General features: G+C 53.4%; 1 protein-coding gene across 8 annotated transcripts in view; it reads left to right on the forward strand.

Annotated features, from left to right (window-relative positions):
- The window catches only part of Iqce (IQ motif containing E), a 44,863-nt gene that overhangs the window by 20,045 nt on the left and 6,310 nt on the right, over positions 1-18,508 (forward strand). For 6 of the 8 annotated variants that reach the window (XM_055598669.1, XM_055598670.1, XM_055598673.1 and 3 more), the window contains 13 exons: positions 700-772; positions 986-1,035; positions 3,505-3,668; positions 4,614-4,669; positions 5,883-6,115; positions 8,361-8,465; positions 9,242-9,407; positions 11,629-11,817; positions 13,019-13,042; positions 15,086-15,205; positions 15,521-15,648; positions 16,376-16,476; positions 18,143-18,226. In XM_055598669.1, coding sequence (XP_055454644.1) covers positions 700-772; positions 986-1,035; positions 3,505-3,668; positions 4,614-4,669; positions 5,883-6,115; positions 8,361-8,465; positions 9,242-9,407; positions 11,629-11,817; positions 13,019-13,042; positions 15,086-15,205; positions 15,521-15,648; positions 16,376-16,476; positions 18,143-18,226 — 1,493 coding nt within the window. The remainder of the gene's footprint in view (positions 1-699; positions 773-985; positions 1,036-3,504; positions 3,669-4,613; positions 4,670-5,882; positions 6,116-8,360; positions 8,466-9,241; positions 9,408-11,628; positions 11,818-13,018; positions 13,043-15,085; positions 15,206-15,520; positions 15,649-16,375; positions 16,477-18,142; positions 18,227-18,508) is intronic. The other 2 variants (XM_055598674.1, XM_055598677.1) reach the window with 1 other exon arrangement.

Consider the following 18,508-nt stretch of genomic DNA (forward strand, 5'->3'; position numbering starts at 1 on the left):
CACACACACACACACACACACACACACACACACACACACACACACACGTTTCTTGCTGCTTCCTCTGGCCTTACTAGAGTAAGGGGTAATCTTAGAGACGGTTAAGTCAGTCTCAGAAGCGCAAGCGACCTGTCTGTACCCTCACCCTGACCCCTGCAACATTCGCGCCCTCGTTTGTTTCTTGATGGAACGTGGCAGCGTTGAATCTGGCTGCGCACTCCTGTTCTGTGCCCTGAGCTCTGCTCTCTCCGTGCCTTCTTTCCGAAGCCTGGGACGCATCGAGGGCAAGGTGCCAGTGCTGACGATGGCGGGGAGCAAAGGGTTTGCTTTATTTCTCTCCATCCTGCTGCGCAGCCCAGGCTGAGCTTGAATTAGCACTGCTTCTGCGCCAGCCTCCCGAGTGCTGGGGTGGCGTGCAAGTGTCAGCACCCCTGCCACTCCGCTTCTCTGTGAAGCCGCTCTGCTCTGAGGGGGGTGCAGGGGCCTCCGATGGCGCTCACCTAGGGCTTCAGGGCAGCCTTCTCCAGAGAAAAGCCACCAGTGGTCTGTGGCCTCACCTGGAGGCGCCGCTAGTGCCACCCAGGACACTGTCTCATGTGATCGTTCTAGAAGCGTGGACTCGTGTGTTCAGGGCCAATGCCAGGCTGTTCTTTCCCTGCCACCTGTCTCAACCTGTTAACTCTGAACTTGGGTTTCTAGCAAACTACAAACCGACATGAGGACCACCAACCTGGAGGAGATGCGTGTCGCCATGGAGACGTACTACGAAGAGGTGTGTGCCCCTGACTGCTACCTGTGGGTGGGTAGGAGCCCGGTGCCAGTGATCCGAAACCTGCAGCTGTGCCTACATTCGGTTCAGTGCGTGGTGCGGCCACAGCGTAGTGTTCTCTCCTTGCACAAAGCCAGAACTGGAAGCTGACTGTCGAGGCAGGAAGGCTGTCCTCTTCTGTTGTGTGTCTGACACCTTGTCTTTGGGTCCTCACAGATCCATCGTCTGCAGACCCTCCTGGCAAGCTCTGAAGCCATGGGAAAGAAGTAAGCACACTGGGCCTGTCTCCTGCGTCTGAGGCAGGAGAAAGCCACCACTGAAAGCCGGTGGTCCTTACCTGCCACTGTCTCGCTCTCTCTTTTCTTGGCAGCTGTGCAGTGCTTCCTCTGAACTGCACAGAGATTATGTTACATGTGTGTGTACGTCTTCACGTGTATATGAGCATGCGTGCACATGCGGAGCCCAGCAGTGAACATGGGGTCTTCCTTTATCGATAGCTCTCCACCCCATTTTCTGGAGGACTCTCTCCCTGAGCCTGGAGCCCCTGGTGTCCGGTCTGTGTCCCCAGCCCTGGCATTACAGGCATGCGCTGTCGGGGCCTGGCTTTTTACCGGGGTTCTCCAGCCCTCACGGTTGTATAGTGAGCACTTTTCCACCGAGCCCTTCACACACGCGCCTTAAGGGATCACTGATGTCATCTCCATTGGCCTTGTTACAGCCTCGTTCATTCTAACTGCCTGCTGACACCACACACGACCGTGCTCCGGGAGAGTGGGCCCATGGCAGCGTCCAGCTTAGGACTGGAGAGCGCTGGCTTTCAGAGCAGCTGCACTTTATGTGTTTGAGACAGGTTGTTTGTTTTTTTTGTTTTTGTTTTCTTTTTTTAGATGCCTAAACACGTAAACACTTTACGTGTTTGAGAAAGGTTGTTTGCCTTTTTTTGTTTTGTTTTGTTTTGTTTTTCCCAAGTTAAGGTTTTTACTGCGTAGATTGCACCTACCTCTCCCAAACAATACAGTGCCAAAATGCCAATAATCCTAGCACCCACGTCAATCAGCTTACCACACATGTAATGAGCTCTGGTGGGATCTGATGCCTCTGGCCTTACCGGCGCCTGCATATAGTTATAGTCAACTAGGTATAGTTAAAATATATTTATAAAAGAAATATGAATATACGTGTAAACACACATATAAGTGTATCTATGTATGTTTGGTAGACATGCATATGCCTGTCCAGCCCACAGTGCTCTGTGTATACGGCCGCACCAGGTGTAGCTGCCCCTTTTCTCCTTCGCCCGAAGTCACTCCAGACAACAGCTGGAAATCATTCTCTTAAAGAGCCAGATAGGGCTGAAGAGGAAGCTCTGTGGTAAAACGCAAGTCTGCCGTGCAAAACAAAGCCAGGCACGGTTGCATGCGCACCTGTGACCCCAGCTCTGGGCGTGGGCGTCCAGGGGACCTGGGGCCTGCACAGTAGAGAGATCCCTGAGACTGGTCAGCTGCCAGATTGGCTCCAGGGAGAGACCCTGGCTCCAGGGAGTGGTGGAGAGCGATAGAACAGGACAGCTGACGCCCTCCTCTGGCCCTGGCACTCCTGCACACGTGAACACGCACTGTGCACAGCTGTGCACACGAAGACCAGAGAAGTGGGATCAGTTCTGTTATTTGCAGAAAGTAAGTATCCTGTGATGTTCCGGGGATACAGAACTAGTACACACTGAGCCATTGCTCCTGGGCCAGTGGGTTCAGGCCTGGGTTCCTGGACTCACTGGTCACATTCGCATCAAGTGAGGCTGGTCTTGTGTGTGTTTCTCTTTAAAGACATGTAATATATAATATTGATTCGGTATAGCATGCAGCGATTCACTAGCATTGACCCGGAGGCCAGCAGAGCTGTGCCACAGCCGTGGGCACACTAGGGGGCGCTTGGCACCATGCTGTAGAACCATTTTTACTTTAGTGCCTTATTTACTAATGTATTTAAATAAATACGTGGCAGTCCTGGAAAAGGAACCTAGGGCCTCCTACATGCTAGATAAGAATTCTGCCAACAGAGCTACACCCCCAACCCATTCCAGGGCCACTTTATACACTGGCACAAAAAAAATAAAATAGACGTGGACCTGGTAACACAGCCACATCTCTCCCACATGCAGGAAGTGGGCAAGGAGGACCCTGAGTTCCAGGACAACCTGGGATACATATGGAGACACAGTCTCAAAAGTGGGGCGCGTTGGGGGTGTTGACAGTTGGTAGAGCTCTTGCCTGGCATTCAGGAATTGGGTAGTGTCCCAGCACGGCCTACACTAGCCACGGTGGTGCACACCTGTGACGCCAGCACTCGGAAGGTAGAGGCAGAAGGATCAGAAGCTCAAGGGCATTCTCTACTGCGTACTTCAAGGCTAACCTTAGGTGTGTGAAACCCTTTGTCAGAAGCATAAAGGCGTGAACCCATGGTGTCGCTGGAGTCGGCGCTTCACTATCTGGGGTTAGAGTTAGTGTCCTGTCTGAGTGTTCATACCCGTGTGTGTAAGCCACTCTGACCTCAGATCCCGGTAAGAAGCCATGCTCCTGTTTGAGACATTGCTGTCAGTCTAGAAGCCTGACCCTCATCTCTTTCCCTTATCACCCCTCCCCCTTAACCCCCATTCTGTCTCTCTCTTACCCACGTGACCCTCAGCCTGTCTCTCGATTACCCCTGTGACCCTCAATTGTACTCTCACTTACCCCCAGGCCCATTCTTGATAAGAAGCTGGGTGTGAAGAGGCAGAAGAAGATGAGCAGCGCTCTGCTGAACTTGACTCGGAGCGTGCAGGAACTGACAGAGGAGAACCAGAGCTTGAAGGAGGACCTGGACCGCATGCTGAGCAATTCCCCTACTGTCTCCAAAATAAAGGGTATCTGTCCGCAAGCCCCTCACACAGGGAGACACGAGGAGACAGGTCATGGCTTGTTCTATGGTGAAAGATGGGAAAGAGACGCCATTCTGAGATGGAGACGTAGGTCCCAGACCTCATAGCAGACATATCCCCGTATGTGTGCGGAAGCGGTTGTCAGTCCAATCAGTGCTCCACACTGGTCCGGGGAAGTCCAAGAGCCTGGAAGCATTGCCAGGAGGGCTGGAAGCTCTGGGCCTCTTGTTTGTAGTCCTGCAGATGGAACCCGGGTCTAATGTGGACCAGGAGCCAAACCACTTCTGATGGACCTCAGGCCCTAGCACCCAGAGCTGTCTATGCTGCCGAGGGGACAGATGATATTTCCAGGAGGAGGGGGGTTGAGATCCGAGGCGGGTGCCAGCCCTGCTGGAAAACTGGCTATGCTGGGCCCTGGCAGAGACAGAATCAAGTAAAGGTGCCCGGCAAGGTGGGTCCTGGAGAAGAGCAGCTGAGTCTTAAGCCTGGGGCCCTTTACAGAGCTGGCTAGTCAGGGCCAGCTAGTGCCCAGAGAGACAGTGTAAAAGCCAGGTCTTGAGTGTCTCAGGTCAGAGTATGGAGTCCAGCAAAGTAAAATCCATCAGGCAGAGCCTGTAGCTCAGTTGGGAGACTGCTTGCCTAGCATGCATGGAGCGCTGAGTTCGAGCCCCATCACAACATAAGCCAGGCACGATAGCGCCTGTGTCTCTCGGGACACAGGAGATGGAGGCAGAGAGACCAGAAGTTCAAGGTCCTGCTTGGTTCGAAGCCATCCTGGTCCTCATGAGATAAACCCTCAGGTGGCAGGCTCCTGCCCCACTGGGGCCTGTGGCTTGCCTGTCAGCTTGGGGAGGCTGAGTCCATGCCTGACAAGAGTGGTCCTAGGACAGGGCCTGCGGGCTCTGTCTCATAAACCCTGTCGCCCCTTAGGTTATGTAGATTGGAGCAAGCCCCGGCTGCTGAGACGCATCGCAGAGCTAGAAAAGGTGAGTGCGGACAGGTCTGCTCTGTGATCACGCGGGATCTACCCAGGCCAGGTTAGTTCGGGATACAGCGTTGGGGCGTGCGTAAGTCACTCAACACATACGTAAGGGGGCTCCACAGACAGGGAGAGACTGTACTCCTCACAGGTCTGAGCAAGACGTGAGACTCACTCACAGCCCTCGTTTTACAGAGAAGCCATGACTGGGCGGCTTGTAGCCGAAGGTGGGCGTGTGAGCGCATGAGGCACCCATGCACTGGTGCAGGCCCACGTCTGCCACACTCTTACCTAATACCCAGATTCTTAGCAGTCTCTTCATCTACACGGCTGAGCAGCAAACCCGGGAGGCTAGCCAGCAGTTCCTCATCCCCACACCAACTCCACAGAGGCGGCTGATTCTGGGGGACCTGTCTGTCCCGTCGGGTCTTGAGATAGTGTGCTAAAGATGTAACTTAGTGACACAGCGCCTCCCTGGGCCTAGGTCAGGGGAAGGGCTGCTCAGTGATGGAGCACCTGCCCAGAATCCACACTGAGGGCCAGGGCTGTGGCTCCCTGGCTGCCTAGAATGCCCCACGAGGGGTGGGAGTGTGGCTAAGTCGATTCCTCCAGTGAGGGCCTGGGGGCGTGGCTCAGCACTACGCACCTGCTGCTGTGAGGGCAGGGATGTGACTCAGTACAGGGCTTGCCCAGCGGGGGTTGCATCCCCAGGAGTGAAAGAAAATGACTTAGGAACCAGAGTCCCCGGTTGTTTGGCAAAGCTATGCAAAGCCCAAGGGAGAATGTTTTAAATACACTCACATACCAACAGCGGAAAAAGCGAAAGAAGTTTCTGTGTTTCGGAAATACTTGATAAGTAAATTGTGCTGAGACATACAGGAAACCCAGGTACATCTGGAGACCCAGAGGAAAGGCCTAGGGAGACGGGCGTCAGCTTTCAGAAGGTCAAGCACAATGTCCCCTGTTTCAGTGTCTGCATCCTCCTTGCCTTCCCACCATCTCCTGTTGTGGGATAGTGTCCGTAGCTCTGGCCCACATCTTGCCTCTGGGCCCAGCCAGCACTCTCCCATTTTTGGGTTTGGCTGCTGGGAAGGGTACCTTTGCAGTGTAGCAGCCCTGCTGACCCAGCCCCCACGGTGGAGCTTTTCCCCTATATGGAGATCAGCTGGCCCTGGGTCACAGACCGAGGAAATGTTAACAAACACCTTCATCGCCTGCAGAAAGTGGGCTCTGCAGAAAGCCCGAAGACGGCAGCTACCCCAGAGCTGGTCAAGTCGAATCCCGTGGTCCACTCTTCATCAAACAACATGGTGCAAAAGCAGCCAAAAGAGGACCAGCCCAAGGAGGAGCAGCCCAAAGGGGATCAGTTGGAGGATCAGGAGCAACTCCGAAGAACCGTGACAAGCCTGAAGGGGGAGCGGAGGACGCTGCAGGCGCAGCTGCTGGAGAGAGAGTAAGTGTCTGCTAGGGACAAGGTCCTCAGCCTCTACATCCGAACCCCGTGGCCCTAAAACACCTATGTCACAGGTACAGTGGCACCTGCCTGGAACCTCAGCACTTGAAGGGTTGCAGGCAGGAAGATCACAAGTTCAAAGCCAGCCTCTGTGTCTTCCTTGCTTTTAAATTGCTGTGATAAAGGCGTGACCAAGGCCACCAGCCCCGGAGACCCTGAAGCCTGTTGGAGGCCTCAGGGCCACCTACCTGGAAGCTGATGTGGGAGGTGCAGGGTCGGGCTAGTTAGGCTTGTTTGAAGCCCTGCTCAGCTAGAGAGGTTAGGAGTGGAGGCCCCAAGGCCCCGCCCACTGGGAAGCAGGGTGGAGAAGCAGGGCCTCACCTGCTCTGGTAGGCACTCGTAATCCCAGCACTTGGGAGGCTGAGGCAGGAGGGTCTCCAGCTTGAGGTAAGCCTGGCTACATAGTGACACTCAAAAACCCAAAAGGTGTGGGGCTGTAATTCAGTGGCAAGTATTTGCCTAGCGTGTGGACTGTCTAATTCAGAGGTTCGGTGCTTACCTAGTGTGGGGGCCGTAATTCAGCAGTGCGGTAGTTGCCGAACATGGGGTCACCTTAAATTCAAGCCCTAGAACCATGGGGTTGGGAAAAGCAAAACATTTAAAAGTTCAAAGTTCAAAACATTTAAAAGTTCAATTTGCATGCCAGACATGCAAATTGTGACTGTGTAGGGAGCAGCGTCCCTCGTTGCTTCCTGGCCTACTTCCATATACGTCAATGAAAACTGATGGCAGGCTCCTTGTAAAAGTAGTAATTCATGGAGAGATTTGAAAATCATGATGGTGGGCCTGAGAGCTGGATCAGCAGAGAAGGGCACCTGCCACCAAGTCTAATGGCCCGCGTTAGGTCCTGGGAGCCATGTGGTGGGAGGAGAGAACCAGCTCCTCCCACAAGTTCTCTGACCACCACGTGCACGTGTGTGCTTTCACAGTGTCTAGAGAAAGAATTTAAATTGCATTGATTGTTTTGAAGTAACTTGTGAATTTTCTGTCAAACTGTCATTGATGTAAAATAGACAGAAAACCCGCAGCCCTCACCTCAGAGGGTTTAACAGTTTGTTCTTTAGCCATTGTGAGTGCCCATGGTTTCCCAAATTCCACAGTGGTAACAGTCTCATGAAGCTCTTAAATGACAGAACAGAGTCCCAAGTGAAGGCGATTTCAAACACAGTGGTGGAAACTGCAGGTAGGAGGTTACAGCAGAGCAGGGAAGTTCGCTACAGCTGCAGATGCTGTCTGGGGACTTTCTTAGCCTTTGGGTTGGAGGGAGCCAGAGGTCTGCCTAAAAGTCACGTGGAGGCTAGGTCAGACACAGAGGTGGGCGTCAGTGACTGTTCAGGACTAACAGGAGTTCAAGATAATTTGGCTTTGAACCTGGAACATTCCAACTCTGCATACATCAGACCTTCTAGTTGGCCAACCACGGGGACTAGAGCAATGGTGCAGCAGTTAAGAACACTTGTTGCTCTTCGAGAGAACCTGGGTTTGATTCCCAGCGCCCACTTGGCAGTTCACCGCCATCCATAACTCAGGGCATCTGGCACCTTCTCCCAACCTTGTACGTGGTGCCGTCTTATGTGAGGAGAAACACACACACAAAATAAAACAAATCCTTGTCAGGTTTTCTTCATGTTTTAACACGGGTGTGGGGGCTGCAGTTCCCATGAGGAGACGGGATAGCTACCACCACAGAGCCTTTGTGTGACAGCTGCCCTGCTGCACACCCAAGGGGGAGCTCACTTAATGTGGAGATTAGCAGGGCCTGGAGAAGCGGGGTCACGAGCAGTAAGTGGCAGGGCTGAGGACATGGCATGGTGCCACCCATAGCTTGGTGCAGCACCTGCCCAGGGCTCCATGACCAGAGCAAAGCAGGTCCTGCATGGGCTCAGACACTGCGCTGAGGAAGGTGCTGTGTCACTTAAGTGTCTTGAGGCCTCCATCTCAGGCTAGGATCATATCTGCTTTTGTTTCTGTTGACCCTATCCTGTGACAGTCCTACACAAGGAGCCTACAGCACAGTCCTCCCCCTCAGGGATGCCCGGGCACTGTCATTAGAGCCAAGGGCCTGTCTAGATCTGCTACTGAAGGAAGGAAGCAGGGCTGTGTGGTCCACAAAGCGTCTTTCAGCTGGTGTTAGCTTAGCCTTGGGTCTCGTGACCATGGCAATGTCTCTGCTTTTGTCTTTCAGCCTAGAGATGAAGCAGCTGCTACAGGCCAAGGTCTGCTTGGAGAAGGAGCTGGAGATGATCAGGGAAAGCGAGAAGGAGAGGCAGGAGCGAGAGCAGGCTTTGAGGTAAGTACGCGGACTGTGAAGTAGCATTTTCATCTTTTGACTTGGTCTGATTTTGTTTGGCCAAGGATCTCCCTGTGTTGTGCAGACTGGTTTCAATTTGCAGTTTTTGGCTTCAGCCTTTCAGTTGTCAGAACCACATTTGCTAGGATCACAAGTGTGCCCCACACCAGGACGTCTTGTGTTTGTTTGTGACAGGGTTTCATGTAGGCCTGCACACTAGTAGAGGGCACCAGATTTCGTTATTGATGGTTGTGAGCCACCGTGTAGTTGTCGGGAATTGAATTCAGGACCTTTGGAAGAACAGCCAGTGCTCTAACCTCTGAGCCATCTCTCCAGCCTGTGACAGGGTTTCATTTATTGGACTCTGGCTCTGAACTTGTTATGTAGCCAAGAATGACCTTGAACATCTTACCCTTCCTGCCTCGACCACCCAAGTGCTAGGCTTACCAGTGTTTTCTTCCTCGCTGTTTTCTGACCTACTGGAGATGGACCCCAGAGCTTCCCATAGGCAAGCGCTCTTCCACAGACCCACATCCCATCCCCCTTTTCCAACTCTGATGATATTTCAGGAATGGTGTGGGGCCTAGCTTCCTCAGCCCTGCCCTCAGAGGCTCTCAGAACACATGGGACAACTCAGAATGCCCCTGAAGTGGTGTTCCTGGTGGCCATCCCAGGACTGTAGCCTGTAGTCCCACAGTCTGTCCCTATGCAGCCTAGCCCGTGCCGCTGTGTGACTGGTGACGACTAAGGTGTCATCTTTTCTCTTTGCACTTCAGAGAGAAAGTTGAAGCCCTCACCAACAAATGTCAAGAACTGGAAGAAGCTAAGAGACAAGAGAGAAATTCATTCTTAGCGATCGAGCTGGAAGAAGCTAAGAGACAAGACAGAGATTCTTCCGTACCAGTAGAAGAGAGATATTCTTCCGTGGCAGAGACTCATGAGGTACCCTGTGGCTGTGTTGTTCCCTAGACTTTAGGCATAACAGGGCTTGTCACCATTGTCTTCACATGCAGCCTCTCCATGATCCACCATCTGTCACCTGCCCTAATGATCTCTGTAACCTGGGTGGTGTGTGTAGAAGCCTTGGGCTGGCCTTTCGTCTTAGACAGTTTGGATGTGGTAGATGCAGCTCTGAGGAGGCAAGAATACCAGAAAGGAAGGGTTCTAGAACATGCTGCCTGGGCAGGCGTCCTACTGCACCCTCAGTGTTCCTCCCCATGTTTATTTTGTTGGTTTTGTTTGACTGGATAGAACTCAGGGCTTCATATGTACTAGGTAGGAGCTCTACCACTGAGCCACACCCCAGTGCCTCACTGGGGGATTCTAGGCAGGTGCTCTGCCACCAAACTATATTCCTGGCCTTCTTACTATGTTTTATTTTGAGACAAGCTCTTACCTAGTTGCCTAGGCTGGCCTTGAACTTAGGACACTCCTGCCTCAGCTTCTTGAATGCTGGGATTATAGATTTATGCCTTCAGGCCTTTCCTTTGTTTTTGCTTTTGTTTTTCATAGAAATCTTGGGACTTGCTGTCAGGCAAGGCTTGTAAAGGTCACCTGGGTATTTTCTACCTCCAAAGGTCAGTGAGAGGCCCTCTGGTCCTTGTCGTCCAGGCTATTGCCATCTGCATATCCAGGAGCTAGAATGCACCCTCTTGCTAACCTGTCCCATGTGAGGGCTTCTGACATAAGCACAGGTGCAAACTAGTCCTTTGGGAGCTTACCTCCTGTGTCCACTCTTTGCTAGGAGGGCCTGATGAGATGCAGCTAAATAGATGCAGTAAATAAGCCCCGTGAGCCAGACATGGTGGTGTAGGACTATGAGCCCAACACTTGGGAGGCAGAGGCAGGAGGATGGAGAGTTAAAGGCCAGCCTTGGGGTCTGGGGCTCTAGGGAGATGACTCAGTAGGTAAAAGCACTCTTGCTGTACACACGTGAAGACACACTGGAGACGGCAAGAGGAGGAAAACCAGGGCTTGCTGGCTACCAGCCTCGATGCAGATTTAGTGAGGGATTATTTCTCTTCCTTGAGAGACTAAAGCAGAGAGTGATAGAGCAGGACACCTGACATTCTCCCCAGGGCTCCATGAGCAAACAGGTACACAAACCTACACACACAACACATAGACTAACTGAATGAGTTTATGCAGGAAGCTGTCGCACACAGAGCCAGGGCCTTCAGCCTGAGCAGAACAGGACATGAAGAGCACATGGCTCAGCAGAAAGTCAGCTGGTTTGAACAGTTGTGACCTCTGATCCACAGGGCATCCTAGGTGCTGGGTACCTGGCCCTAGGTGACTGAGAAGAAAAGATAGTCTTGGTGGGTGACAGGTACACAGAAGAGGTGGGCAGCCTGTGGCTGGGCCTGTGAGCTGCCTGCAAGACCTCCCTCACAGGAGCACACAGGAGCACCTTTCTCGTGCTGGGTCTACCCTATCTGTCCAGGGCCAGGCAGGGCACACATGTCGAAACTCCTTAAAGTAGGGCAAATGAAGGTGTCGGGTTTGATGCTGACTGGCATGGTTGTGGCGGCAGCCACCTGCCGGATGTACACATCTCAGTGGCTGGGAAGGCTGTGCGCAGCAGCATGCTTCTCCACTGCTCCTGCTGTTAGTGTGCGCCGGCAGGGCTGGCTGCCAGCGAGCCCCAGAGACCCGCCTGGCTCTGCCTCCTCAGCGCTGAGACTGCAAGCACATGGCACCACGCCTGGCTTTGTACCTGGGTGCTAAGGGTCAGACTTATGCTGGTGTGGCTAGCACGTTACTGACGGAGCCAGCTCCCCAGCCTTGAACCTGCCCTCTGATCTGAGGAAAAATATCCCAGTAACTTTAATTTTATTGAGAAGAGCCCGGGTAGGTGGCAGATTTCAAGGGCACTTGCTACCTTGAAGCCACTGGCGTACAGTTTCCTACCTTTTCGTACCAAAAAACCACACCGGAAGTATCTCCACTTCAGTTTCCCCAATCCTGCTTTTATCATACCGCATTAATCTTTAAGAACAGCCCCCCAAAAAGACCGCCGCCGCTCTGGGCTCAGACTTGGTTTCATTAAGTCTGCTGTCTGATGCGTGAGGCCTGCCCTGCGGGGTAATATCCTGGTTAATATCCTGTCGGCTGCCGGCTGCTGGCATCTCTTTAGAAGCCGGGCCCCTTTCATTTCCTTCAGGCCGACCCAGAGCTCCATGCTCCCTCACCCTGCAGCGGGCCCTCCAGGCCAGTCTCCGACAATGAGCCCGACTTCCATGACAGTGCCAGCGACAGGGGTGGCTCCTGGCTCCCCACTCCGTCCCCCGAAGAGAGGAGAGAGGCCGCCATCAGGACCCTGCAGGCCCGGTGGAAGGCCCACAGACACAAGGTGAGAGTTCTGGTCCGTGTCCGGCTGCAGAAAGCATTTGGTGTTGGTGTGCTCCGTTCCCTGCTGTGTTTAGCACACCCAGCTCAGTGCTTTGCCCCCAACACCACACTACCAGCGGGAAAGGCTCCCAGAAGGGGGGGTCCTGCTGGCGTTGTCCCCACGGGAAACAGAGGGGTGCGCGCCTGTATATGAAGTACCAAAGAGGACCAGTAGTTCAAGGTCAGCCTAAACCACTAAAACAAACTAGTGCCAGTCTAGTGGCCAGGCCTTGGCTCTCTGGGATGGCCACAGGACTGTGCTTCCGGTTCCATATTTTATCGGTTTTCTTGGTGTAAGCAGCATTTGCTCAGCACTGAATGGGTCCAGGTGCCCTGAGGAGACAGCAAGGCTTTTTTTTAGGTAGATACCAGTTTAGATGACCCCGCCCCCAGCAGAACACAGGAGTCCCTCTCTCCTGCCCTTGATCCTTCATGGGCTCAGATTCTTTTATTTATTGAACATTTTAAAAAGTTAGTTGCAATCATTGAATGTTCAAATTGCTCCAGATAAGGTCACAAGAGCCCCTCTGCCGTGGCTTTTGTGGCTGTTGTCTCACTGATTTCTGTCGAAAGAAGGTTCCCAGGCCACTCTGTGCCATACCTGGGTCTTGTCATTAGCATCTTAGAAGCCACCTGCCTACTGGTGCCGCTCTTCAGCCCTTGTTGGAGGAGTAGAAACTGCAGTAGCGCAGGTGAGGGGGAGAGTGGGGGCGCGCACTCTCACAGCTCACCGGAAACGTGAACACAGGTCACACAGCCATCACTGCACAGCCCGTGTACGCCGGCAGCTGCTTTTCTTCATGTGTCAAGTCTGCCAGCTGGCGGCAACTCTAAGGACGGAAAGGTTGATCTGGGCTCACGGTGGGTGTCTGCCGTGCCATGGCACCAGGAGTGTGAGGCAGAGGGAGAGGCCTGCTTGTGTTCATGTCCGTCCTCCTGTCCGTGCAGGACCTTTGCCGTAGCATGCCACCACCTAGTTAGCTCAATCCAAAAAGCCTCTCCCAGACACACCCAAAGGTATGCTTCCTTGGTGGATGTACACCTGGTCCCGTTGCCGTAAAGGTTAACCAGCATGTACTGATGAGGACACCTTGAGGACGGGGAACCGCCCCTGGGTTCTCACTCTGCTCACATTAATTCATTTCTCGATTTCCTTATTTCAGAAAAGAAAAGCAGCTTTGGATGAGGTAAGCCAGGTCAATTTCTCCAATTTCAAAACACCTGCTTTTGGGACTGGAGAAGTGGCTCAGAGGTTGAGAGCACTGGTTGCTCTTCAAGAGGTCCTCAGTTCAATTCCCAGCAACCACAGCCATCCGTAATGAGGTCTGGCGCCCTCTTCTGACCTGCAGGCACCCATGCAGGCAGACTACTGTATACGTAATAAATAAATAAATCTTTAAAAAAGACACCTACTTTTACTGTGGTGTAAGGTAACCAGAAGTCCTGGGGGCAGTGGAGGTAACGTGTATGCCTTGTGTAGGGTTCCTCTGCCCATGTGGTAGAGGTCAGAAGAAGGTGGAGCCTGCTCTGTCACCTTCAGGGTCCTCCACTGAGGCAGGGCCCACCACGAACCCGAGGCTGCCTACTGCTGTATCTACACCTCGTGAGCTGTGGATTCAAATTTGGGTCTCTAGGTTTGCAAAGCAAGTGCTCTTAACCTTCCGAGCCATCTCTTCAGCCCAGCCAAGGGGCTGTATTTAAAGGCATTTTCTTAAGTCCTGGCTTTCAAGAAATGAATTCAAACTCAGACACACTAGTAACAGAACCATGAAATGACACCTGAATGTTACATTTTTAGAATTCACCACACACCCTTTCCTCCATTCCCGTTTTCGGTTCTGTGTTAAGCAATTTCTCGTGCTCAGCCACAGATGCCAGGACACACATACTGTAAAACACAGAGAACTTAGGTGTCTTGAGTACTGCAGCTGCCATCTTGTAGCACAGGTATCCCCATGGGCCATACGGGGAAGGACAGCAGGGTTATCCCCAAAGGAGAGCAGGCAGGAAGGAGACACGGGTTCCTGTGACCGAGATTGGAATAAGACACTGGTATCTATTACTGGGGCCTCCTGCATGCTAGGAGCCACACCCAGCCCCTCACTGGGGGATTCTAGGCAGGGGCTCTACCACTGAGCCACACTCTAGCCCCTCACTGGAGGATTCTAGGCAGGGGCTCTACCACTGAGCCATTTCCTAAGCCCCTCAGCCACGACCCCTTATACACAATGATCAGTGAGCCAAAGTGAAGGGCAGTAACTGAGGCCAGAGACATCCAGCCCTAGCTGTAGGCTGACCTCTGGCCCTGGCTATCTGTTGCAACACCTAACAGCTGGACAGTGTCCAGGCTGAGGGGTAGCCCCAGGTAAGTTAATCCAACTGGCATGCTGCAGAGCAAGAATAAACATCTGGGCAGGAAGAAGTCACGAGGAGGGCTTGACAGTACAGGCCTACTATCTCAGCTACCTAAGACTAAAGCTGGAAAAAGAAGAATTACAAACAAGTTCAGGACCCGCCTGGACAATGTAGCAAAACCATGTCTCAAAATAAAAATACAGGGAAGGCTGCAAGCATGGCTTAGCAGTAGAGCCCCTGCCTAGAATCCCCCAGTGAGGGGCTGGGGTGTGGCTCAGTAGTAGAGCATCTGTCTAGCATCCCCCAGTGAGGGACTGTGGCTCAGGTAGAGTGCTTATCCAGCATGCACGAGGCCCTAGGTTCAGACACCAACACTTAAAAACAGAAAAATATCTTGCTTGTAGCATTTTTGACTGTGAAGGATGTATTTGAAAGGAAGTAGATAAAACAGATCAACCCCCTGTGGAAGATGTACCAGCACGTGAAGTCTAGAGGGCAGACATGGGCACACATCTGCAATCCTGGCACTTGGGCCAGAAGCAGGAGGTTTGAGGTCTTTGGAGCTGTAGAAAGACCCTGCCTCAAAAAGCCAAAACAATGTGTAAAGTATGAGCTAATGATAGCAGCTAGTGTAACTGTGCTCAGCCGCTGGTCCGACTATTCCGGGGTTGGTTTGCTAGGGCAGCCAGCGTGTGCCTTTCTGTCCCTGTGGGGCAGGCACGTGCAGCAGCGTGGGGTTTGGAGGAGGCAGAGGGAGAGGCACTGTGACTTGCCCCTGAGGTTACATAGCAGCAAGAGTTATTTCCTCCAGTCCCCTTTAATCCCCACCCAGTACCATTGTCCAGAAACTGAGTCCTTCCCTCCTTTTTGGCCAGGCAGCAACTGTGCTCCAGGCGGCCTTCAGGGGACACCTAGCTCGGTCGAAGCTGGTACGCAGCAAAGCTCCAGACTCTGGGTCTCCCAGCGTGCCGAGCGCCCCCAGCCTTCCCAACCAGGTAACCATCTGGATAGCTAGCTAGCTGCTCAGCCCCTCCTACTCTTCCTCAACAGAAGACTCTCCAGCCCTCTACCACCCACTTGCCTTCCTGGCTGGGCAGCTGAGCCTATTGCTCCACCTGTGCAGTGGTGCGGACAGCCCAGCAGTGGCCCCTGCCTCTCCTGGGCTGAAGTCCCACGCTAGCACACCTCAGTGACCGCAGAGGTTGATGCGCTGTGGGGTGCAACTGGAAGCCCCTCCCCTCCTGGCCCAGCTTGCTGCATTTGGAGCCCTCAGGGTGGCCGCAGACAGCACTCTCTCCTGTTGTCGTTAGCTGCAGAGCTCTCCCACACCCCATATCCCAAGCCCTGGCTCCCTGGCAGAAGACAATCCAGTACAGCAGGAGGCCATCACTGCCATCCAGTCCATCCTCCGGGGATACCTGGCCCAGGCCAGGTTCATGTGAGTGGGGTCACATGCACTTCTGTGCTATGATATGTCGGGGGTGGGGGACACCCGTTTTGGAGCCAAGCAGGACTCCAGTAGAACTCCAGTAGAACAGTGTGTGGTTATGGCACCTGCTGTGTGAGCCATGGCCTGGAGTTAGTTCACCATAGCAACTGCTAGGCCTTTTGGGACGTAGTTGTGTCATTGCAGGTGTTGTGTGGCCCCTTGTGTTGTCTAAGACCTTCCTAGAATGGGTCTCCATGATGGGGGAAGGCAAGTAGGTGTGTGGACGCCTGTGAAACAGGCTGTTAGGTAGGTGGGCACTGAGGGCTTCGGGAAAAACGCAGCTTGGCGCAGCGGTGCACGCCTGGAATCCCAGCACTCAGGAAGCTGAGGAAGCAGGATCATGAGTGAGATCAGCCTGGGCTACATACAAAGTTCTCATCTAGCCTGAGCTATGTGGTGGGTGAGTTCCAGAGTAGTCTGGGCTACAGAGGGAGTTTGCAGCCAGCCTAAGAGACACACAATTAAGACAGAGCACCCTGAGCTCCGAGGGACCTTGAGGCCCTGAACCAAGGGCACAGACTCTCAGGGCCAGCAGTGGCAGAGCCCTAGGCACATCTGCACAGCATTTCACGTGCAGGAGCACTTGCTGCCCCGTGGGTCGGAGCGCTGTGGCAGGCAGGCCAGGGCGGGCTGAGTTCTCCAGCCCCTGGCTCAGCCAGAGCTTTCTGTCTTCCAGTGCCAACTGCTGCAGAGGACTAGCCGCCGCGTCTCAGAGGGAAGCTGTGGCAGCCATGTGCTGGGAACCCACCTCCCCACCCTCCCTCGCAGCTTCTCCTGGTAATTTCATTCAGCTGGGTTCTGCCACAAGGGGGAAGGTGGCCCTCCAAGGGCTAAGCCAAAAGAAGGCTGAGTAAGGCAATGGGCCTGTCCCAGTGTCAGCTGCCTCAGACGAAGTTCGTACCTAAGCGCTAAGACCCAAGACTCACTCTCCTCCAGCGCAGCTGGAGCTTGACAGTACCCTGTATCAGCGATGGCAGTGGCATCCATGGGCACCCGCAAGCTGTGTAGCCGAAGACTGCCTGCTTTTGTCTTTTCAGGGCCCTTGGGTCAGGGTTTCTCCCGACTGCTTGTCCAGGGCAACATTGCTAATGCTCCCATTTCTGCTCCATTGAGGCTTCAAAGCTGGGTGGGGCTGTAACCTAGTGGTAGAACACATCATCGGATGTGTGAGGCTCAACAAGCTAAGCGGTGCTGGAGCACACCTTCATCCCCGCACTTGGAGGCAGAGAGGCAGGTGGATCTCTGAGTTCGAGGCCAGCCCGGGAGTTGAGGGAGGGAGTTTCAGGACAGCCAGGGCTACACAGAGAAACCCTGTCTCGAACAAATAAAATAAAAATAACCAGAAAGCATCCTCAGTAACAAACATGGACAAAGAAGCCCAAGGCTAGTTCAGTTGGTAAAGTGCCTGCAAGGCAAACAGAAGGAACTAAGTTCAATTCCCAGGCCCCACACTGAAAAGGTTCCCAGCACGGTGATGCATGCTTGTAATGTCAGCACTGGAGAGGCAGAGGCAGGAAGGTCCCTGGGGCTCACTGGCCAGCCAGTTTAGCCAGATCATCAAGTTTCTAGCCAGTGAGAGACCCGATCTCAAAAAGAAAAAGAAAAAGAAAAAGACAGGGGTCCTGGAGACATGGCTCAGTGGTTAAGAGCACTGTCTGCTCTTTCAGAGGACCTGAGTTCAATTCCCAGCACCCACATGGCAGGTCACAACTGTCAGTAACTCCGTAATCTGACACCCTCAAACATATACATGCAGGCAAAAACACCAATGCACATAAAAATAAAAATAAGGTAATTATTAGCCAGGCATGATGGCGTGGGCCTATAATCCCAGCACTCAGGTTGGTAGTCGAAGGGGGACTGCTGTTAAGTTCAAAGTAAGTCTACAAAGCAAGTCCAGGACAGCCAAGGCTACACAGAGAAACTCTGTCTCAATCCCCCCCCCAAAAAAAAAAGACGAAATGAACAGCACCTGAGAAATGACAACCTAAAACTAACCCTGCCTTCTGCAGGCGTGCACACATCCACATAGTAATCAGGCCCAGGGCACAGACAGACTGCCCACACTGAGGTGCAGTCCCTGTGGGCCCCCACTGTGGGGCATCTCTCCTCACGAGCCGTCCACTGGCGCATGGGTTCCGCTGCTCTGTGGAGGTGCCTGTGGCCCCTGCCTTAGCTGCAGCCGTGGCTCCCTGGGACTGGCATTGATGAGGGGGAGCAAGGAGACTGCCCGGGACTTGGGTCACATTCGATGTGGGAGTTCAGCTGAGGTTCTGCACGTGCATATGGCACCTCAGGATCTGAGTCACCCGGTGCTTTCCACGACATCTCTGTACTGAGCCCCTGGTGTCAGGTAGAACTGAGAAAGGCTGCCAGAGACAGGAGGGTGGGTGGACGGTCCTGCCCAGGACTGACATGCCTCATACAGAATGGGGTCCTTCAGGGAAAGACAACCAGGAGAGCAGTGGGGAGGCTGCCAAGGATGAAGAGGAGGCAGAGGAGCCAGCAGGCCTGCAGCCCAACTCAGGTAAATGTGTGGTAGTGGTGGTCAAGGTGGCACCTTCCCAAGCAAGCACCAACCCTTTGATGGCAAAAGGTGCAAATGGTGAAGACAAGGCTGTGACTCTGACCTCACCTAGTGACTGGCTGGCTGGCCCTCAGCCTAACTAGTAGGTCTCCTTTCTGTTTTTGTCTTCTTTGAGGTGCTTGAGATAGAACCCAGGGCCTTACACATGCTAGAGAAGTGATCTCCTGAGCCACACCCAGCCCCTCACTGGGGCATTCTAGGCAGGTGCTCTACCACGGAGCC

Source organism: Psammomys obesus, unplaced genomic scaffold (assembly GCF_907164565.1).
Source record: "Psammomys obesus unplaced genomic scaffold, mPsaObe1.curated_primary_1811, whole genome shotgun sequence".
NCBI classification, from domain to species: Eukaryota; Metazoa; Chordata; class Mammalia; order Rodentia; family Muridae; genus Psammomys; species Psammomys obesus.